Source organism: Athene noctua, chromosome 25 (genome assembly GCF_965140245.1).
Source record: "Athene noctua chromosome 25, bAthNoc1.hap1.1, whole genome shotgun sequence".
NCBI lineage: Eukaryota > Metazoa > Chordata > Aves > Strigiformes > Strigidae > Athene > Athene noctua.
This window is the reverse complement of record NC_134061.1, coordinates 2,007,136-2,024,898: the sequence shown is the minus strand read 5'-3', so window position 1 is coordinate 2,024,898 and position 17,763 is coordinate 2,007,136. Positions and strand designations below refer to the sequence as shown.

The 17,763-nt window shown below is 68.5% G+C and overlaps 1 protein-coding gene across 5 annotated transcripts in view; it reads left to right on the top strand.

Annotated features, from left to right (window-relative positions):
- The first annotated feature begins 404 nt into the window (after positions 1-404).
- ARHGAP23 (Rho GTPase activating protein 23) overlaps positions 405-17,763 on the top strand; it is a 36,809-nt gene continuing 19,450 nt past the window's right edge. The window contains exon 1 of one of the 5 annotated variants that reach the window (XM_074927074.1): positions 405-508. In XM_074927074.1, coding sequence (XP_074783175.1) covers positions 500-508 — 9 coding nt within the window. In that variant the 5' untranslated portion in view covers positions 405-499. Of the gene's footprint in view, positions 509-1,887; positions 2,345-6,431; positions 6,561-9,080; positions 9,133-17,763 lie in introns of those variants that run through there. The other 4 variants (XM_074927076.1, XM_074927072.1, XM_074927073.1 and 1 more) reach the window with 4 other exon arrangements.

Below are 17,763 nucleotides of genomic sequence, written 5' to 3'. Positions count from 1 at the left end.
GGGTGGGGTGGGATGGGGATGGGGGTGGGATGGGATGGGATGGGATGGGATGGGATGGGGTGGGATGGGATGGGATGGGGTGGGGTGGGGTGGGATGGGGTGGGGTGGGATGGGAGGATGGTTGGGGGCTGCAGGAGGAGGCTGGATGCAGGGAAGGAGGAGGATGAGGAGCGGGAGGGGGTGTGAGGGCGAGGTGGGAGGCAGGACGCAGGGGTGTGACGGGAGGGGGATGGAGGGGGAGGCCGGGGGGGGGCCGGGCGGAGGGGAGGGCGGCGGCGGGGCCCCGGGTGGGGCCGGGCAGGGCCCCCTCCCGCCGCCGCTCACATGACGCCGCTCCCGGGATGCGCCGGGCGGCGCCGGGCGTGGGCGGCGGCGGCGAGAGGCGGCGGCGGCAGCAGCGGGGCCGCACCGGGGCGCGCCGGCTCCGCCACCGGCCCCGCCACCGGCCCCGGGACCGGCCCATGGCCCGCGGGCGGCCCGCCGCGCCCTGAGCGGCCCCATGGCGCAGGTAGGACCGGCACCGGGACCCCGCGGCGGCGACGGGACGGGTCGGGTCCAGCACCCACGGGCGCGCCGCTGCTGCGGGGGCCCGAGGCTGGGGAAAGCCTCGTAGCGGGACCCCCGGCAGCCCCCCCACCCCCGGGGACCCCCGCCTGCCACCCCCGTGCCCCCCACCTGCTGCTCAGGAACCCCCTTTTTGCCTTCGCGGGTCCCCACCCGCCTTCCTCCGGCCCCCCAGGTGCTGCCCTGGCATCGCCCCCCCCCACCCCCCCCACCCCCCCATCACCCACCCGCCTCCCTGGGACCGCCCGCGCCCCACCCCAGCGTCACCAACCTGGGACCCCCAGCATCACCCCCCGCTTCACCCAGGACCCCCCACCAACACGACGCCTGCCCGGGGGTTGAGCCCCTGACTACCCCCCCAGGTCCCCCGGGTGCCACCGACGCCAGCTGTGGCATCCGTGTGGGCACCCATGGGTGCTCACCCTGCCCTGGGGACGCTTCTGGCCCCTCGCCCGCCGTGGGGGGGTGGCCGGGAGGGGACAGTCCTGGCTCTGCCACAGGTTTCCGTCGCAGCCCGAGGTGTGTCTCGCCCCACTGGCTGTGAGCAGCGAGATTTGGGGAAGGGGCTTGTGCTTGGGGAAGGGGCTGGAGCCGCCGTGGGGTCTGGAAAAAGCTCGGGGGGGGCTCAGGTGAGGCTGTGTCTGTCGGTCTTTCCTCTGTTGCCTTGTCCTGTTACTCACCAGCCGGTGCCTCTGGAGCCCATCGGGGCTGCCGTGCCCCAGCCGGGCTGCGAGGTCCCTCCCTGGCGCCCACCCGGAGCCGTGGGTGCTCTCAGGCCCCCCGTGCCCTGGCTTCCTGAAGCGGGGGGGTTCTTCCCCCTCGGAGCATCTACCCCCCACCTCACCGCCGTGCCCACGGGTGAGGGGTCCAGCTCCCTTCGCGCAGCCTCTGCGCCCCTCGGGCTCTGCCTCGTGCTTCCACCATCCTTCAGGCTTGGCCCAGATCTGAGGGCAGGATTTAACGCCTTGTGTGTGTGCCCCCCCCCCCCCAAAAAACACCCACCCCACTCCCACCCCCCACGGGGGCAGGAGGGCCTGGGGCTGCCCCGGGGACCAGAGCAGAGCCACTGCTTTGGGCACGACACGTCCCCAGCGCGCAGCGAGGTTCCACGGCACGTTGGGGGCCGCGTGCTGGCGAATCCCCCCCCCGCCTCGCCCCCCGCCAAGGGCCGTGGCTGGGAGAGGCGGCACGGGGGTGCGTGGCGGCGTGGGCGAGCACGCGCCGGCGCCTTCGCCAGCTGCCCCCCCGGCCCCCCCGCCAGCCCCCCGGGAGCTTCGCACGCATCCGCCTCTCCAGAGCAGCGAAAGCCAACGCGGGGGCCGCATGTGATGCGCTGACATCCCCCTCCCCGGGTCCAGCACCCTCCCTGGGGCTGCGAGCACCCAAAGACACCCCCCCCACCGCCTCAGCTCCTCACCCTGCCTGCCCGCTGCTGCCCGCCGTGGCTTGATTCCCACTGGAAAACAAAATCCCCCCCTCGAGCACATCCAGCTGCAATGCAGAGGAGCTCCCGAGCGGCCCCCGCGCCTTCCCCGCCGCCCTCGTTGGCGGCGACGCCTTCGGAGGAGCGGCGGAGGGTTTAGGCCGGGAGCGGCAGCAGGTTGGCATGTGCCTGCCAGCGCCCGGGCAGGGCAGGCAGGATTCCGCAGCGGGGGCAGCCCTGGCCAGCCGCCCTCCCGCCTCCCACCTGCGATGGGCCACGGCAGCCGCGGATGCACCGAGCGAGGGGTCCCCCAATTCCCAGCAGGATTGCAGCCCCTCCCTGATGTGGGATGAGCATGTAAGTCCACGCCGGCCCCCGGCACCCCCATCCCTGCCTCGCTGCCGGGTTTCCTCACTGATCCCATCCCAGACCCCCCCGGCCCTGGCCTTGCTCTTGTTTATCCCCCGACAGACCCGCTGGCAGGGGAAGGAGGGGTTGGGGCCGTAACCCTTTCGTCTCTCCGCTGCCGGATCAAAATGGCTTCGCGCCGCGGTGGCTGCCGAGAGGCGAGAGGAGCTCTTGGCCCGGAGATGTCTGCCGGGGGCCGGGAGGGTGCTGAGCGCCACGGCGTGCACCCACCTTTACCCCCTGGGCCGTGGCGAGCGGGGTTGGCGTAAGCCCCCCACCCCAAAGGGGCACCCAACGCTGGGTGTCCCTGTCCCCAGCCCCGCTGCCGTGGTCCCGCTGCACCCTACCCCGACGCCGCTGCCCCTCCGCCTGCGCCAGCCCCGCTCCGACGCCCTGCTTTTGCTTTTTTTTTTTTTTTTTCATTTTAATTCGTAGGATTAGGTTAAAACCCATCGCCCAGCCGGGATTCCCCTCTCGCTCCCTTTGTCTGCGGCACGGTAGCGGCTCCACAGGGAGCGGCGGCTCGGGCGGGCGGGGGGCTCACGCTCCCCCAGCTCCGCTTCTCCAGCTGCCGGGATTTGGGCTGGGGAGTGGGGGGGGGCCGGGTGGGGGTTGAGACATGATGGATCCGCTCCGCTAAAGCGGGCAGGGTGGGCGGGAGCCCGGATTTTCGGGTGGATGGTTATGGAATGGGGTGTGGGGCGAGCGGCGATGGCATCTGGGCTCGGGGACGCCCTGGCAGGGCCGTGTGTCCCGTCCTGGTGTGTGGGGACGGAGGAGCTGGGAGTCCCTGGGGGGGGGCTGCAAATGGGGGTCTCGGTGCTGGGGTGGGGCCGGGGGAGACAAAGAGGGCTGGGAGGATGGAGGGAGCGTCGGCTGGCTGGGTGCGTGGTGGCACCCTGCTTCTTGGGGATCCCCGTGGAAAAGCTGCCCTGGGAGTGGGGCTGAGGTTTGGGGCCTCTCCTTGAGCCCCCCCCCCCCCCCCCCCAGACTGTGCACCCCAGAATGGGGGTCACCCCTTGCTGGGGATGGCTGCTTCTCCCCGACCTCGCAGGAGGGTCCATCCCTCTCTCTGCACCTTGCACAGGGGGGGGTCAGGGCCACCGCAGCCGGCTCGGGTTGTGTCACCTCCCCTGGTGAGGGTGGCACTGGGGACCCTTGGGGGCCGTTGCTGTGTCCCACCGGCAGCATCTCCTCTGCCCTGGGCTCCTGGCTGGCCCGTGGGAGGGTCGGGGGTAGGATGTGGCCGTGCGTCCCCTCGTGGGGGGACACCACAAGAAGGGGCCCCGGGAGCGACGCTGCCAGGGAGCAGCATGGCCAGTGGGCACAGCCGGGGGAGGTCACGGCTCCTTCCCATGGACCAGCCACCGGGAAGGGCTGGAGGTTGGTCGGGTCGGTCCTCGGTGCCAGACCCGGCTGGAGGAGACGTTTCCTGGAAAGTCTCTCTGGAGAGAGGCCACAGCGGAGCCGGCCGGGATGGCAAGTCCTGCCGCGGCCGGGCAGGGTCAGGGCAACCGTCCAGCGCGTCCTGGCGGGACCCGGAGCTGCCCCGGAGCTGCTCCGCTCCACCGCGGGCTGGAGTTGGGGCTGGGGACGGAGGGACCCGCCGCGGGGCCTGGGGGTGCCGAGCGCGGGTGGAGGGTGGCCGGAGACGGGGTGCGGGTGTCCGGCTGCGCCCTCACGGGGAGGAAACATCCCGTCACTCACATCCGACTGTTTGTTCCCTCCAGCTGCTGGGATGGTTCCCGAGGTTGGGACAAGGGGACAGCGGCGGTGGCAGCGCTCCCATGGGTCCCCCTCAGGCGCTGGCACCTTTACATTTCCAGAGCGCAAGATCCCTCCATCCCACCCTCCCTGTTTCTGAGGGTGCTGTACCGCAGGGTGGCTGTTTCAGCACCCTGGGATGGCCGATGGTACCGTCCGTCTGTGACCGTGCGTGAGGCGTGCGGAGGGCAAGCGGCACTGGGGAGCCGCCAGCCAGGCGGGACGTGCCCGTGAGCAGGATCAGGCCTTTCGGCCTCTCCCCAGCCCTGGGTTCCCGGCGGTGGCTGACGACTGGGTCATTTATTTTTTCTGGTGGTGCTGAGGTTTCTCCAGGCGCCCGGAGGAAGTCGTTGTTGACACAGACTTTCTTAATTGTGTCACGGAAAACTTGCGCTCGGCGCCTGGGTGTGCGCCGCGTGGCACGGGCTGGCACCCCCGGGGCGTGCGGGGCAGTGCGGGCAGAGCTTGGGTGCTCGGGGGGGGGCTCGGTGAGTGGGTGGGGGCTGGCACCGGTCCTGGCTGCGGGGGCATCGCGTGGCCGTGCCAGAGCCCTTGGCACGAGCTCAGGCCGCACCGTGTGTCCAGCACCAGCCCGGCCCCAGCACCTTCCCCGCACCCTGGGGTGCTCTGCAGGTTTAGGCCTGCCCCCCCCCCCCCCCCAAGTACCCCCCCCACGGAGCCCTGTCCCTGCTGGGGACTGGGGTGGGGACGGTGACACCCCCCAGCAGCGGAGGAGCCATCTCAGGGTGCTGCGGTGGGAGACAGGGACACCGTCGCGCTGCGCCCTGCCCTGAGCCCCCCCCCGGTGCGTTCCAGCCCCCCCGTGGGTTCAGCCTCGTTGGTGCTTGGCTGAACCCCAGCTCCAGCTGCTCTCTGGGTCCTCCCCACCCCGCGTCCGTGTGTCCCCGTGGGCCGTGGCCATCCGTCGTTCCTCCTTGGTTTCTGCGCCTCCTCCTCCCGCTTCCCCGTCACGTGCGGCTCCGTTTCCCCGCCGGCGTTGCCCCCCACCACCCCGGGGCCACCACTGCCACGTGCCACGTGGTGACTCAGGGCTCGTGGCGCGGCCGCCTGCCGCCACCGAAGCACCTTTGAGGTGCCGTTTGCACCCCGAGACTCAGGTGTGGGAGTTAATTTACTCGGTGGCTGCTTAGTGACGGCTCCGGGATGTTCCTCTGTGGGCCAAGTGGCCCGAGCCGGGCCGGGCCCTGTCCTGCTGTCCCTGTCCCTCTGTCTGCCAGGCGAGGCTCCATCCGTCTGTCCTTCTGCTTCCCGTCTTCGCCATTTCCTTTCCCCGTGGGTCTGTGTCAGCCTTTGTCCCTCCGTCAGCCCCAACCCCGGGTGTTTCCGTCCCCATGTCTGCCTGTGCCAGTCCCCGTCAGTCCTGTCCCCCGGTCCTGGCGTTTCCTGTCCGTGTGTCCTTCCGTGCTCCTCCTGCCACATCGCCTGGCCTCGGCCTCGCCCTGACGCTCCCCGTCCGGCTGTCCCTGTCCCGCTGTCCTGCCATCCCTCTGTGCCCGTCCTGGGCCATGTCCCTCTGTCCTGGGTGTCCCTGTCCCAGGGTGTTCCCTGCCCATCCCTGTCCCTGTCCCTGAATGTCCCCTGCTTTGTCCTAGTCCTGGGGTGTCCCCTGTCTGTCCTGGGGTGTCTCTTCCCTGGTCCCCGTCCCAGGGTGTCCTTTGTCCACCCCTGGCTGTCCCCTGTCCATCCCAGGATGTCCCTTGCATGGTCCCGGTTCCAGTGTGTCCCCTGCCCATCTGGGGATGTCCCCTGTCCATCCCTGGGTGTCCCTTGCCGGGTCCCAGTCCCGGCGTGTCCCTTGCCTGGTCCCGGGATGTCCCCTATTCGTCCTGGGTGTCCCTTGCCCATCCCTCGGTGTCCCTTGCCGGGTCCCGGTCCCGGGGTGTCCCCTCTTCCTCCCTGTCCCCATCCCTGGGTGTCTCTTGCTCGGTCCCGGGGTGTCCCCTACCCGTCCCGGTCCCCGGGTGTCCCCCGTCTGTCCCCGCTGGGGTCCCCGTCCCGCTGCTCCACCGGTGCCTGTTCCAGTCCCGCTGTCCCGGGGCCGGTGCCCGCGGTCCCTCCCGCCGGGGCGGGCCGTGCCGAGCCGCGCCCCGCCCGTCGCCGCGGGCGCCCGGAGGAGGCGGAGCCGCAACCGGGGCCGGGGCCGCCGCCGGCCCAGCCCGAGCCGAGCCGAGCCCAGCCCAGCCCGACCGGATCGTGCGGGGCCGGGCCGGGCCGAACGGGACCGGACCGTGCCTTACAGGGCTGAGCCGAGCTAAGCCGAGCTGACCTGAGCCGAGCCTTGCTAAACTGGGCCGGACCGAGCCGAGCCGAGCCCGGCCGCCGCGCCCCGATGAATGGGATCGCCTTCTGCCTGGTCGGGATCCCACCGCCCGCCCCCGCGGTGAGCGGCACTGGGTGATACTGGGTGAACTGGGGAGGTGGTGGGCTGGAGGAGGAAGTAGGGACTGGGAGGAACTGGGAGATATTGGGGGAGCAGGGACTGGAACTGGTACTGATGGAGCCCCGGGACGGGGACAGCGGGGGGAGCGGGGCGGGTGGGGGACACCCGTGGCGTCGTGGCAGGGCGGCGGGGCCGAGGCGCTGGGTCCGGCCGCGGGGCTGTAGGCGAGACCCTGAGCTTGGGCTTCCCCTTCCCGGGGCCGAGACCCACAAACACCCACACGTGTTTCCTCGGAAGTTCCCGGCTGGGCTCTGTCCTCGTGGGTCCGGCCGCTCCATCCTCGCCAGCTCCGTCCCTGTTGGCTTTCGGCGCTGGGCAGGCAGCAACCCCCCTCCTCAACGTGCCCGTAACCCCTCGAGGCCACGTCCTGCCCCTACGTCAGGCTCCCCCAGCTCCGAGCAGCCTCCCCGGCCTCAAAGCAGAGCTGGTGTTTGCTGACCCACGCTCCTCCCGTGGCGCGGGCACCGGCATCGCCCGGTGGGACCGGAGGGCGCCGGGGCGATGCCCGTTTCCCCTGGGAGCAGCGCGGTGCCAAGGAAAACCAGCCCGGCCGCCAACCAAAACCCCCATTTCCTGCCCGTTTTGTGCCAAATCCCAGCAAAGGCGTGGGGTGGGGATGGGGACGGCGCTGGGTGACGTGGGGCCGGGGTCGGATGGCCGGGGGGCAGCGCCCGGGTGGGGATACGGGTCGCGGTGTCGGACTGGCGCGACGCCTGCGAATTTGGGCAGAGGTTGCACGTCCTCGCCCCAGAGCTGAATTCGGCCTCTGTTCTTCAGTTCCTGGTTATTTGAACTCGGCTTCCCCGGCCCGGCGATGGGGCTAATAACCAACCTCAAAGGATTAATTGGGGTGTGCGAAATGGTTCAGATATGAGGAGTGCTGCTCCTTGCAGCGGCTGAGCATTAATCATGGTTTCTCTTCAGATTCCTCCCTGCTTACTCCGTACCGCTGAGCGCTGGGGTTTGGATTTTCGAGGCGGAGCGGGGGTGGTGGTGGTGGTATGTGTGTCCAAATCTCTTGAAATCTGCTCTCCTGTCGCATTTTGGGGTGAAACGTACCCTCCAGGAGGGCGATATATGGAGGGGGGGGTGCTTTGCTCGGTGCTCACCTCTGCCCCTCCCTGCTCGCTGGGTGATTTCGGGGGGGGGGAATTACTCAACCGCCGCTGCCTCCCCCTGCACGGCCGCGGAGGCCGGTGGTGAGGAAGGCGCTTTGCAATCCTCCAGTGAGGATTTTTGTGCTGTGTAAGCAGAAATCCAGCCCGACGGCCGCCCCCAGGGCTGCGTGGCAGGAGCTGCACCCCACTGTCCCTGAGCCTTCAGCCGGCGGCTGCTGCCCTTGTCCCCCGCGTGGCTGCAGCTCAGCAAACTGAGTTTCTTAACGCCTTTTTTAAATTTTATTTATTTATTTTTTTCCTCTTTCTTTCTGAACCCTGAACTTGAAAGACAGGAAAAGCCTGTGCTCGGGGCTGCTGCCGCAATCCCGCCTTGCAAGCGCGAAACCTGGCACCGGCGCCGGGCCGGGGCACGCGGCGTGATGCCATACCGGGGTCTGGGTGGCCACCTCGGGGATTTCGGAGCCATGGAGCCCCGGCCGCATGGAGGGCTCCGACCTCACCGCCGCTGTGTTTTTTTTTAACCTTGACGTGTATCACGCGCTGGGCCCGGCCGGCAGCTCTGGCACCCATCTCTCACACTGCAGGGGGACTGGACCCCCCCCGGGGCTGGCAGCGCTGCCCGGGCGCCGTCATTGGCAGCATCAAATGCCGAGGAGCCACCACCGGGCGTTATTTAGGCCTTGGGGACTGTGGGCTCTGGGGGTTTGACGTTGCAGATCTGACAGGGGGGACATCTGGTCTGGGGTCGGAGCGTGGGGGCTGGCTCGTGTGCCCCCCGCGGGGTGTGGGTGCTGCTGGGGTGCAGGTGGGTGCGACATGACAAGGTGCTGGGAGTGCTCGGAGCGAGCAGCTGCGGCAATTCCCTGGTTTGTGCGGAGCCACTCCCTGGGAGAAAACACAGAGCGATAGGGGGGTCACCCTGGGAAGCTGCCGAGCCCTGGGGATGGTCTTTTATTTTCACTAAAGGGGGAAAAAAAAAAAAAAAAAAAGATGAGGTTTCAAGTCGGTGCTGTCCCATTAATAAACCAAGTTTGTCTTCAGCAGGCAGCAAGACCTGATTTAAAAAGGAATGGAGATAGATGACCTATTTTAAGCTCTCAAGTTGGAAAATATCGACCTGGCTGCCTCTAGGCCACGAGCGGCGGGGCCGGCTGCGCGAGCTGTGCCGTGCCGCGCCGCCTGCTCCCAAAACCCGTCCGGCTTTCCCCGAGCTGGCCTGGCTCGCGATGCCCCGGGTTGCAAACCAGGGTGGCTGCTTTAAACCTGCCGCCGACCTCCTGGCCACAGCCCAGACGTCTCCAGCACTGGCTCAGAGCACCTGAAGCGGCTGACTCCTTTTTCCGTGGCTGCTTATCCCCAGGATTTCATTAAGTCTCCCCTAATTGCCTTCTCGGGTGAGCACACCTCCGCCGACGCGGCTGCGTGTTGCAAGACCCGCGGCGGCACGGCCCAGCAGGTCGGGGCTGCCGCCGTGGTGGGAATCGGCTGCGTGCCCGGCGCGTTCCGTGTGTCTCCAGCCCCGGGAGAAAGTGGGTTTCCCAAGAGGGAGAAGATGCTGGGATTGGAGGGGGGGGGGGTGCCTGTCCCGCTCCCCAGCCGTGCTGGGAAAATGGGAGCTGGAGAGCAAAGCTGGAGCTGGACCAGGGAAGAGGGGGGTTGTGAGGTGGCTGAAGTGAAATGGTGGGGACCAGTCCTGCTCTCGCCCCAGGGTGGGGCCCAGCGGGGTCCCCTGGACTGCGCCTACAAGTGCTTTGCTTACTGGAGACCCCGATGCGGCAGGAGGGCGCCGGGGCTGCGGTGAGCCGTGACCGGCCCAGGGTAGCGGGGGGGCTCCTGCCATAATCCCCGAGCCCAGTCGCTGGCGCAGCCCTTGGGGGGCTGGGGTCTCCCCCTTAAGCCCCCTGGGGCTCTGTGGACTCCCCTCTGCCCTGCCACCCGTGGGGCAGGACCGGCTGTGCTGTAAAACAGCACCCCCAGGGCAGCACCCCCAGACCTGCCGCTGCGCACCCCAGGGTTGCCATTCCCCCCCCCCGCTCCATCCCCAGTGACAACAGTGGGTCCCTTGATGGGGCTGAGCGCGTGGGGCAGCCCCGGGGCGGGTGGGACGGGGCCCGGTGGCTCCGGGGGACAATCGTGCCATTGTGGCACATAGTGGGCTCTTTTTGTGCCATGCGAGGCGGGGGGCTGGGCCGCGGTGCCAGCGCTTTCGGGGTGAAGCGTGGTCCCCCCCGGGGCTGGTGGTGACTGGTGTGGCACCAGTGGCGGGACACTGATGTCCTGGGGGTGTGGGGGGGGACAGCGGTGGAGTGGGGAGGTGCTGGGGGGGAGCCTGGCCTGGCCGTTTGGCTGCTGGGTGCGTGTGGGCTGCGGGGAAATGTTGGGCTGCTCCTAATCGCAGGAAAACGGCGCCGGGTGTCAGTGCTGGGGAGCACGGCTGTCCCCAAAGCCACGTCCTCAAAGCTCCTCCTGTCCTCGCTGTGGCCGGAGGGAGGCTCAGGATCCCGCTCGGCTCTTTCTTTTCCCCATCCAGCGAGGGATGCAGGATTTGGCCCTTCTGTGCATCCCCCCCAGCCGAGCATCACCCACCCCCACGCTCCCTCCCCAGCCCTGTTTCCACAGGGAGGACCCCAGGGAGGTGCGAGGGGGTCCCCAACATGTGTGAGGGGTCCATGGCCACGGCCCCCACCCTGGGCCCCCGGCCTTGAGCCGGGTAGAGGCTGGAAGGAGTAGGCAGCCTTCCCCTGACCTCCCCGGGTAGGATTTTTCCGCCACGGAGAAGTGGGAGCAGAGCGCAAGGTGCCTCTCGGAGCCGCCAGAGGAAATGGCTCATTGTTAGCCCTGCTGAAAAAAAAGAGACCCAAAAAATTGGAATAATGGGGCCAGCTTCTATTTGAGGGTTTCCATGGGAAAAACAGGAAATGGAATCCTGTTACTTTTCTAGGGCTTGCTGCCGATAACGCCGTTTTTAGGACAGGGCAGAGAATGAGGAGGAGGAGCTGGGGATGAAGGCAGCCTCGGCCGCGAGCCCTCTCGGTCCCGTTTCTCCGGGCGTTGGGAGATAAAACTCCTCCTCGCTGTCGCTCTGGCTCGGTGTTCCCCGGCCTCTCCGGCGCGGGGCCGTCGGGCAGGTCCCTGCGCTTAGCTCAGGCCTGGCGCGGCTCCGGTGCGTGTCCCCCACCCTTGTCCCCACCTGGAGCCACTTTCTCCGCTGGCACCGTGCGTTAAGGAGGAGCTGTGAGGGCGTGGAGGGGGCTGGCACAGGGGATGCCCTGGGGAAGAGGCCGCGGGGCTTTGCTGCAGGACGGTGGCACCGTCGGTGCCGTAGGGAGCTGCTGCATTGGGAGGGGTTACGGTGTCCCCAGAACCGCCTCCGCCCCAGGATGTGACCCCGGGAAGCCATGAGCATCCCCCAGCCCGGCGGCTCTGTCCCCTGCGGGTGCCTCCGGTGGGCAGAGCGTGGCACCGGGTGTTGGGGGGGGCTGAGCCGGAGCCGCATCCTGCCCCGGCATCGTGACGTGGGGCTGTGAGCGGGGGTGGCCCGCTGGCCGGATCCACACGTACGCTCTGGCACCGATGCGGTGGCACCAGCCAGCGTCGTGGCCACTGGTACGGCTGCGAGTGGGGCCAGTCCTGCCCCAGGAACTCGACCAGGGATGCCAGAGAGCCACGGTGGGCACGGGGGCTGGCAGCCTGGCAAGGAGAGGCCAGGAAAGGGGACAAGGCTCTCTGGCCACATTCCCAAATTTCTCTCCCTGTGGCACCCCTGGGCTGGGTGAACTGGAGCCCTCCAGAGCTGCCTCTTTGGGACATGGCAGGAACAAGAACCCCGCAGAGCCGGAACCAGTGTCCCCAGTGCAGAGGCTGCCCGGAGGGAGCTCAGTTTGGTCCCGCCGCCGCCGGGAAGGGACGGAGCCAAGGGGGGGGACCCGGCGTGGGCAGATCGACGGGGCTGCGAAGGAGACGCTGTCAAGATAAAAGTTTGCGTTGGGAAGGAACAAGGCGATTTCCTTCCCCACGTTAACACCCAAACCGGGGCAGGAGGAATGTCAGAGAGCCAGTTTGTGGCTCCTCCGGCCTCCTCGCTGCGCCGCTTCTCTTTGGCACTTGGCTCGGTGTCACCTGGGCAGCGTCACCTCCCTCCCGGCTGCCTCAGATGGTGGGGATGCGGGGTGGGGGGTCCCCAGCCGGGCAGGTGGCTCCGGCATGGGGTGGGATTTGGGGTCAGGATGTGTCCTTGGCAGTGCCCATCCAGCTGCCGGTGCTGCCACCCCAGCATCTCCCCCAGGACCCCCGGGACGGGCTGTGAGGACGGGGAGCCCCACGCTCGAGCCGGGGGTCCCAGCGATCATCTCCGGTTCCCCCGTGAGGTCTGTGGGGTTTGCCCAGGCCCTGCAGCACTGCCAGCGCCTTGGGGGGTGCCGGGGTGCTGTCGGCAGCCGGACGGTTGTGGGAAAAGAGGACAACGGCCACTCGGCAACTTAGTGGGTGCCAAAAGCCATCTGGGGGGGCTCCTGCTCTGCATCCACCCTGAAAAATCCCGGCCCAGGGCTGAGATGTGGCATGGGGGCTGCTGGCAGCCCTGGGGGGTACTGGGAGACGTTTCTCCCAGTTTCTCTCCATCACTGAGGCGTTGCTGCCTCCTCTTCCCACGCCGTGGGATGCGCGTCCCCTCGCCACCTCCCTGGGATGCAGCCAGGCCGGGGTGGGGGTGACCAGGGGGCGCAGGGGAGCGTGCGCCAGCTCTGGGCGAGCAAGCGAGCACACCCCCAAATCCTCGCTGAGCTGCAAAGCTCCTCATCCCTCGTTTGGGTTAAAGAGAATTAAAATGCTTTCTCCTGAGACGCGCTAATCCCGGAGGCTGGGGCACAGCCCGGGGGGGCTGGTCCTGGTGCCGTCACCTGGGTGCAGCCCCCCACCCCTTGTTCTCCTGCCACCACGTCCCCTTGGGCCAGGTCCTGCTGCCGGAGCATCCCCACCTTTCCTGGGGTGCACGGGTGGGTGCAGGCAGCCCCTGCCGTCAGGGGAGCGTCGGTCTCCGCTCCCTTTCGGGGGGTGCTGCCTCCCCAAATGCTGCCTGAGCCGTCCCAGACCGGGGCGTGCGGGTGGGACACCCGTCCCCCCATCCCCACCGGGACCCTCCGCAGGTGGGAGCAGGCGATGGCTTTGCCGTATAAGGGCTGGAAATCGGTTGTTGTCTCAACACGGCTTTCTCCTCCCCGAAAATCCTATTAAAACCTCATTTTTCTGACCCTAATCTCAGCTCGCCGTTCGGGAAGGATTAGCGTTTGCCCCCCTCCCGGCCTTGCGCGCTGCCGGCTCCGTGCTGGAGGAACCTTCCCTCACAGGAGGGAGGTTGGGCCGAGCCCAGCACGCCGTGGTGGCGGCAGGACGGGCAGCTGCCTGTCCCTCTGTCCTCTGTTCCTGCCCGAAGCGTGACGTTATCCTCGCTGCGTGCCAGGGGTTTGCGACGGCCCCGCTGGCAGGGACCCACGGCCGCAGCTGGTGGGGCCAGGACATGGCGTGGGGGGTGTGTGTGTGTGGGGGGGTCACCCCTCCCAGCCTGGACCACCTTGGGGGTGTCACCAGGCTCCGAGCAGGGTGGGAGCACTCAGGGAGCAGCAGCCATGGGGCAGGGGGGTGACATCGGTGGAAAATACGGGGAACCCCCCCACACACCGGGGTGCTCCCTGCTGCCAGGGCAGGGGAGGGCAGAGGCGAGCAGGGGGTTGTGGTTTTTGTGGTTTTTTTTTCCCTCCTTTGTGCCTCAGTTTCCCCTCAGTTGGGCCGGGGGTGCAGGCAGGGGGGCGATGCCGGCAGAGGGCCCTGCATCCCGCCGGCAGCGTGGGCTGTCCCCCACGCGTCCCCCCACGCCTGCGCGGAGGCGGTGCATGCCGGGACCGCGCGGCCTTCCCCCTTGCTCCCGTTTGGCTGCGTATTTAGGACACTCCTGTGCAAAAACACAAGTATTTTGGAAGGCGTCCAGGCGCGCTCGCATTCCGCGGGGTGGAATCTGCCCCCGCGAACGCCGCCTGACCTTTCCCGCTTTGGGCTGCGGGAACAATCCTGGGGCCCATCTTCCCCTCGACACCCCGCTGGGGGTGTTGGGGACCCCTTCTCCAGCCGGTCCCTGCACCCCCAGGCTGCTGGGTGGGGGGGTGTGGGTGTGCAGCTCCTGCCTGTTTGCTCAGTGCTGCCAGAAAGGCGTGAGGGAGGTGGCAGGATTGGACCCACCGTCCCCGGGGCAGCCGGTGCTGCTCCAGCTGCCCCAGGACCCCTGGCTGGAGCTGCCCCCCCACTGCTGCGTGTTGCTCCCCCCGCCCTTTTTCAGCTGGGAAGTGAAGCCCCCCCGGGTGACAGCTCTGTCTGGGCAGCTCTGCCTGCTGGGACATGCAGGCTGCCCGTCCCTGGGTGACGTCGGGGTGGCCCGGGGGGTGCCCGGGGGAGGACGGCGATGACAGGGATTTGACTCCCACATTTCCCCGTCCCAATTTTGCCCTGAGCTGGCAGTGCGGGGACACCGGGATGGTGTCCTGGGGTGCGCTGGGGGTGCGGAGACAGGCCCCTGGGGACACGGCTGTCACCAAGCCAGTCATGCCACCCCCCCCGGCGGGGCTCGTGGCAGGTGCTGGGGCTGTTTAGGGGCAGAGCCGTGGCACCTCGGCCAGGACGGACGCTGGGGACGTGCTGAACCCCAAAGCGCTGCCAGCACACGGCGGGGGGACTGTCCCCTCGCTGGTGTCCGGTGCCAGCCCACCTTGGTGGCTGTGGGAAGTGGGATGGCCAGGCTGGTCCTGCTGCTGGGGGTGGAGGGGGGGGTCAGAGGAGAAGAGGGGGCCGCGGCTGGCCCCGAGGCTGCGGGCTGCAATCCCAGCAATGCCCGGCATTTCCCCGGCGCGGCCGCACGTGCCTCTCCTCGGCCTCCAGCATGGCAGGAATGTGGCGCGGGACCCCCTCGTGCGGGGACAGGGACAGGCAGCGAGGGGGGGGAGCAGGGCAGGGGGACACTCGGGTGTCTGCGGGTGCCGGGCTCACCAAGGTGCTGCTGTTTTCCTTTTTCCCCCCATGTTTTGGCCGCTGCAGTGGCGAGTGGCTCAGGGGGGCATGAGGGGGGTGCAGGGTGTGCTGGTGGGGGGGGAGTGATTTGTCCCCCTGGAGCAGCGGGAGCCCCCGAGCACCAGGGAGGGCACTTTGCAGCCAGGATTGAACCGTGGGGGCTGGTGGCTCCGTGCCCGGGTGACAGCAGGGACCCGCTGTGCCTGCAGCCCTGGGTATCCCCCAAAAAGGGAGATGGGGCTGGTGGGGGGGGGACTTTTGGTTTGGCTCCTGGTGGGAAGCGTCACTGGACCCACCACCTTTTGCCACAGGCACTGAGCAGGGGGTCGGGGGGCTGTGTCAGTCCCTGGGGTGCTATGTTGGTCCCTGGGGGGCTGTGTCAGTCTCCGGGGCCTGTGTTGGTCCCTGGGGGGCTGTGTTGGTCCTTGGGGGGGCTGTCAGTCCCTGGGGCTGGATACGTGCCTCTGCTGCACAGACTCTGCTGGGTGCTGGGGAGAGATTGGGGGCTGGGGGTGTCTCAGAGACCCCACTGCTCCCCCCTCACAGAGCCTGGTGGTGGCTCATCCCCTGCCCGAGCAGGGGGGACACTTGCCACAGCCCTGTCCCCCCCCCTCCCTGTCCCCGGCATTGCTCAGTGCCCTGCGGAGAGCAAGGGGAGGAAGGAAGGAAGGGGCCGGGAGGAGGGAGAGGAGGAAGCGGGGAGGGTGGGATGCTGCCCAGGGTGATGGAGGAAAAAGAGGGCGGATTAAAAAAAAAAAAAAGAAAAAGAAAAAAGGGAAAGTCCGGGCAAAGTGACACCGCAGGCAGCGGGGGCTGGCTCGGCGCGGGGGGCGGTGGGCTGGGCACGCTGATCCCTGCCAGCAGCTGGAGCCCCAGCCCGCCAGCCCAGCCGGGGCGTGCGGCCGCCCGCCCTCTGTCCATCCCTCCGTCCGTCCATCCCACCCTCTGTCCATCCCTCCATCCCTCCATCCCACCCTCCGTCCATCCCTGCGCAGCGCGGGTGCCTGGGTGGGGGCCGGGGCCCGCGTCGCTCGCGGCGGGTGCGAGCGTGCGAACAAGCGTGCGAGAGTGTGCGAGAGGGAGCACCCCGCGTCCCCCCGGCCATGCGAAACGGCGCAGCCGGCCCCGAGCCATCCCCGGCCACCGGCCCCCGCCGCCGCGCTGCCCAACTCGGGGGCCGAAGCCGGTGAAGGTCGCGGTGAGCCCATGGCCGTGACACGCTGAGAGCCCAACGCCGCTGCGCCTCGCCGGCCGCCGGGCCCATGGTGGAGGAGAGCGTGAGCAGAGGGCAGCGGGGGTCCCGGTGGGTGTTGCGGGGTCCCCCCCGGCACCCGCCAGCCCCCAGCCCCGTGGCGGTGGTGAGCAAGGGGCTGTGGAGCGTGGAGCGAGCCGGTAAGAGCTGGCGCTTCGAGCGTGCCGTCGGGGTGGACTGCAGCTCGCCCGAGCCCCGCTGCATCTGGCTGAGCAGCCTGTGCCGACACGCCGCCCCCCCGGAGCACCGCTGGCCCCCGGCCCCCCGGCCTGGCCACGCACGCCCCCCCTGCACCGACAAGTGCCGCCGGGTGAGAACCGTGTGCTGGAGATACCGGGTGTCGCGGTTTGTTTTGGGGAGCCGGGGTGGGGGGGGGATGTTTTGCAGGGGGGGGCTGGTGGAGCTGGCTGGGGGGTGACGTGGGGCCCCGTTGTCCCCTTCTGTGCTGGAGGAAGGGCTGGGGGGGGTGCTGGGGGCCCTGTCGGTGACCGTGAAGGCAGAGCTGGCAGCTGCCCGTGAGGGCAGGGCTGTGCCTGGGGGTTTTGGTCCTGCTGCCCTGATCGCTGTGTCCGGGAGGGGGGCTGGGTCCTTCCCCCCCCACACACACGCCCCGGAGGACTTTGCGGGGTGCAGGGAAAACGTTCTGCAGGAGGGGGCCACCGTGCCCCATCGTGTCACCACGGGGAGAGCGAGGTGGCACGGTGACAGGGAGTACAGGGACATGGGGACACCGGTGCTGGGGGGGACAAAGGACCGCGCAGGGGTCCGGGCGAGCAGCTTGCCCAGCCCTGGGCTGTTCCAAGCCATTTTTGTGGGGAGCAAGGGGCTCCCCGCGTCCTTGCTGCCCCCAGGATGGGGATTGAGGGGAGCCAGGCTGATGGGCAGGATGCAGCGGGTGGCAGGTTAAAATAAAGCCAAAGAGCTGGGAGGTGACTGGCCCCCTGCAGGGGGGGGGACGGGGGGGTTGAGGACAAATGGCTGAGGTGACAAATCAAGGGTCAACCCCACTGCCAGGGGGGCTGGAGCATCTGCGAGGCCATGAGCCAGCGTAAGGGATGTCCGAGCCCACAGCTGGGGGCTTTGCAGCCAAAAAAAAGCTCCAAGCCAGGGTGGGTGAGGAGGGAAACTGAGGCACGGTGGTCTGGGATGGTTTGTCTGCCCCCCCCCCCCCCCTCCTGCCCTTGCGGGGTCTGTGCTTCTCTTCAGCGGGGGACAAGGGGGATCCTGAGGGGGGTTAAAAAAATCCCAAAGGACATTTGGCAGCGGGGTCAGGGTGCTGGGTGCCTGCGGGATGCCTGAGGGATTCCCTCCTCCACTGTGAGTTACGGGACCTTGGGATGGAGACGGAAAACAGCCTGGGAGGGTTGTTTGGTTTTTTACTCGGTTGTAAGGCCGGATTCAGGCTCACGGGATGCTGTAGTGGGTACCCCACAACCAGAGACGTGGCCCCGTGTCACGGGTGCGCCGGAGCCGTGACCACGGCTCCGGCGCACCCGTGACACGGGGCCACGTCCCCGTCCCCCCCCCCATCATCCCCGTGGGTCGGTGCTGCTGGTGGTGTCTCCACCGATGTCTGTGCCGGTTAAAATCAGCAGGGCACATTCAGCTGTCAGCTTAAAAATAATCCGTCGAGCCGGCGGCCGACACAATGGGAGAGCGCAGATGGGGACAGGCGCCGGGATGCTGGTGGCCCCGGGGGCGAAGGGATGGGGGTGCCCGT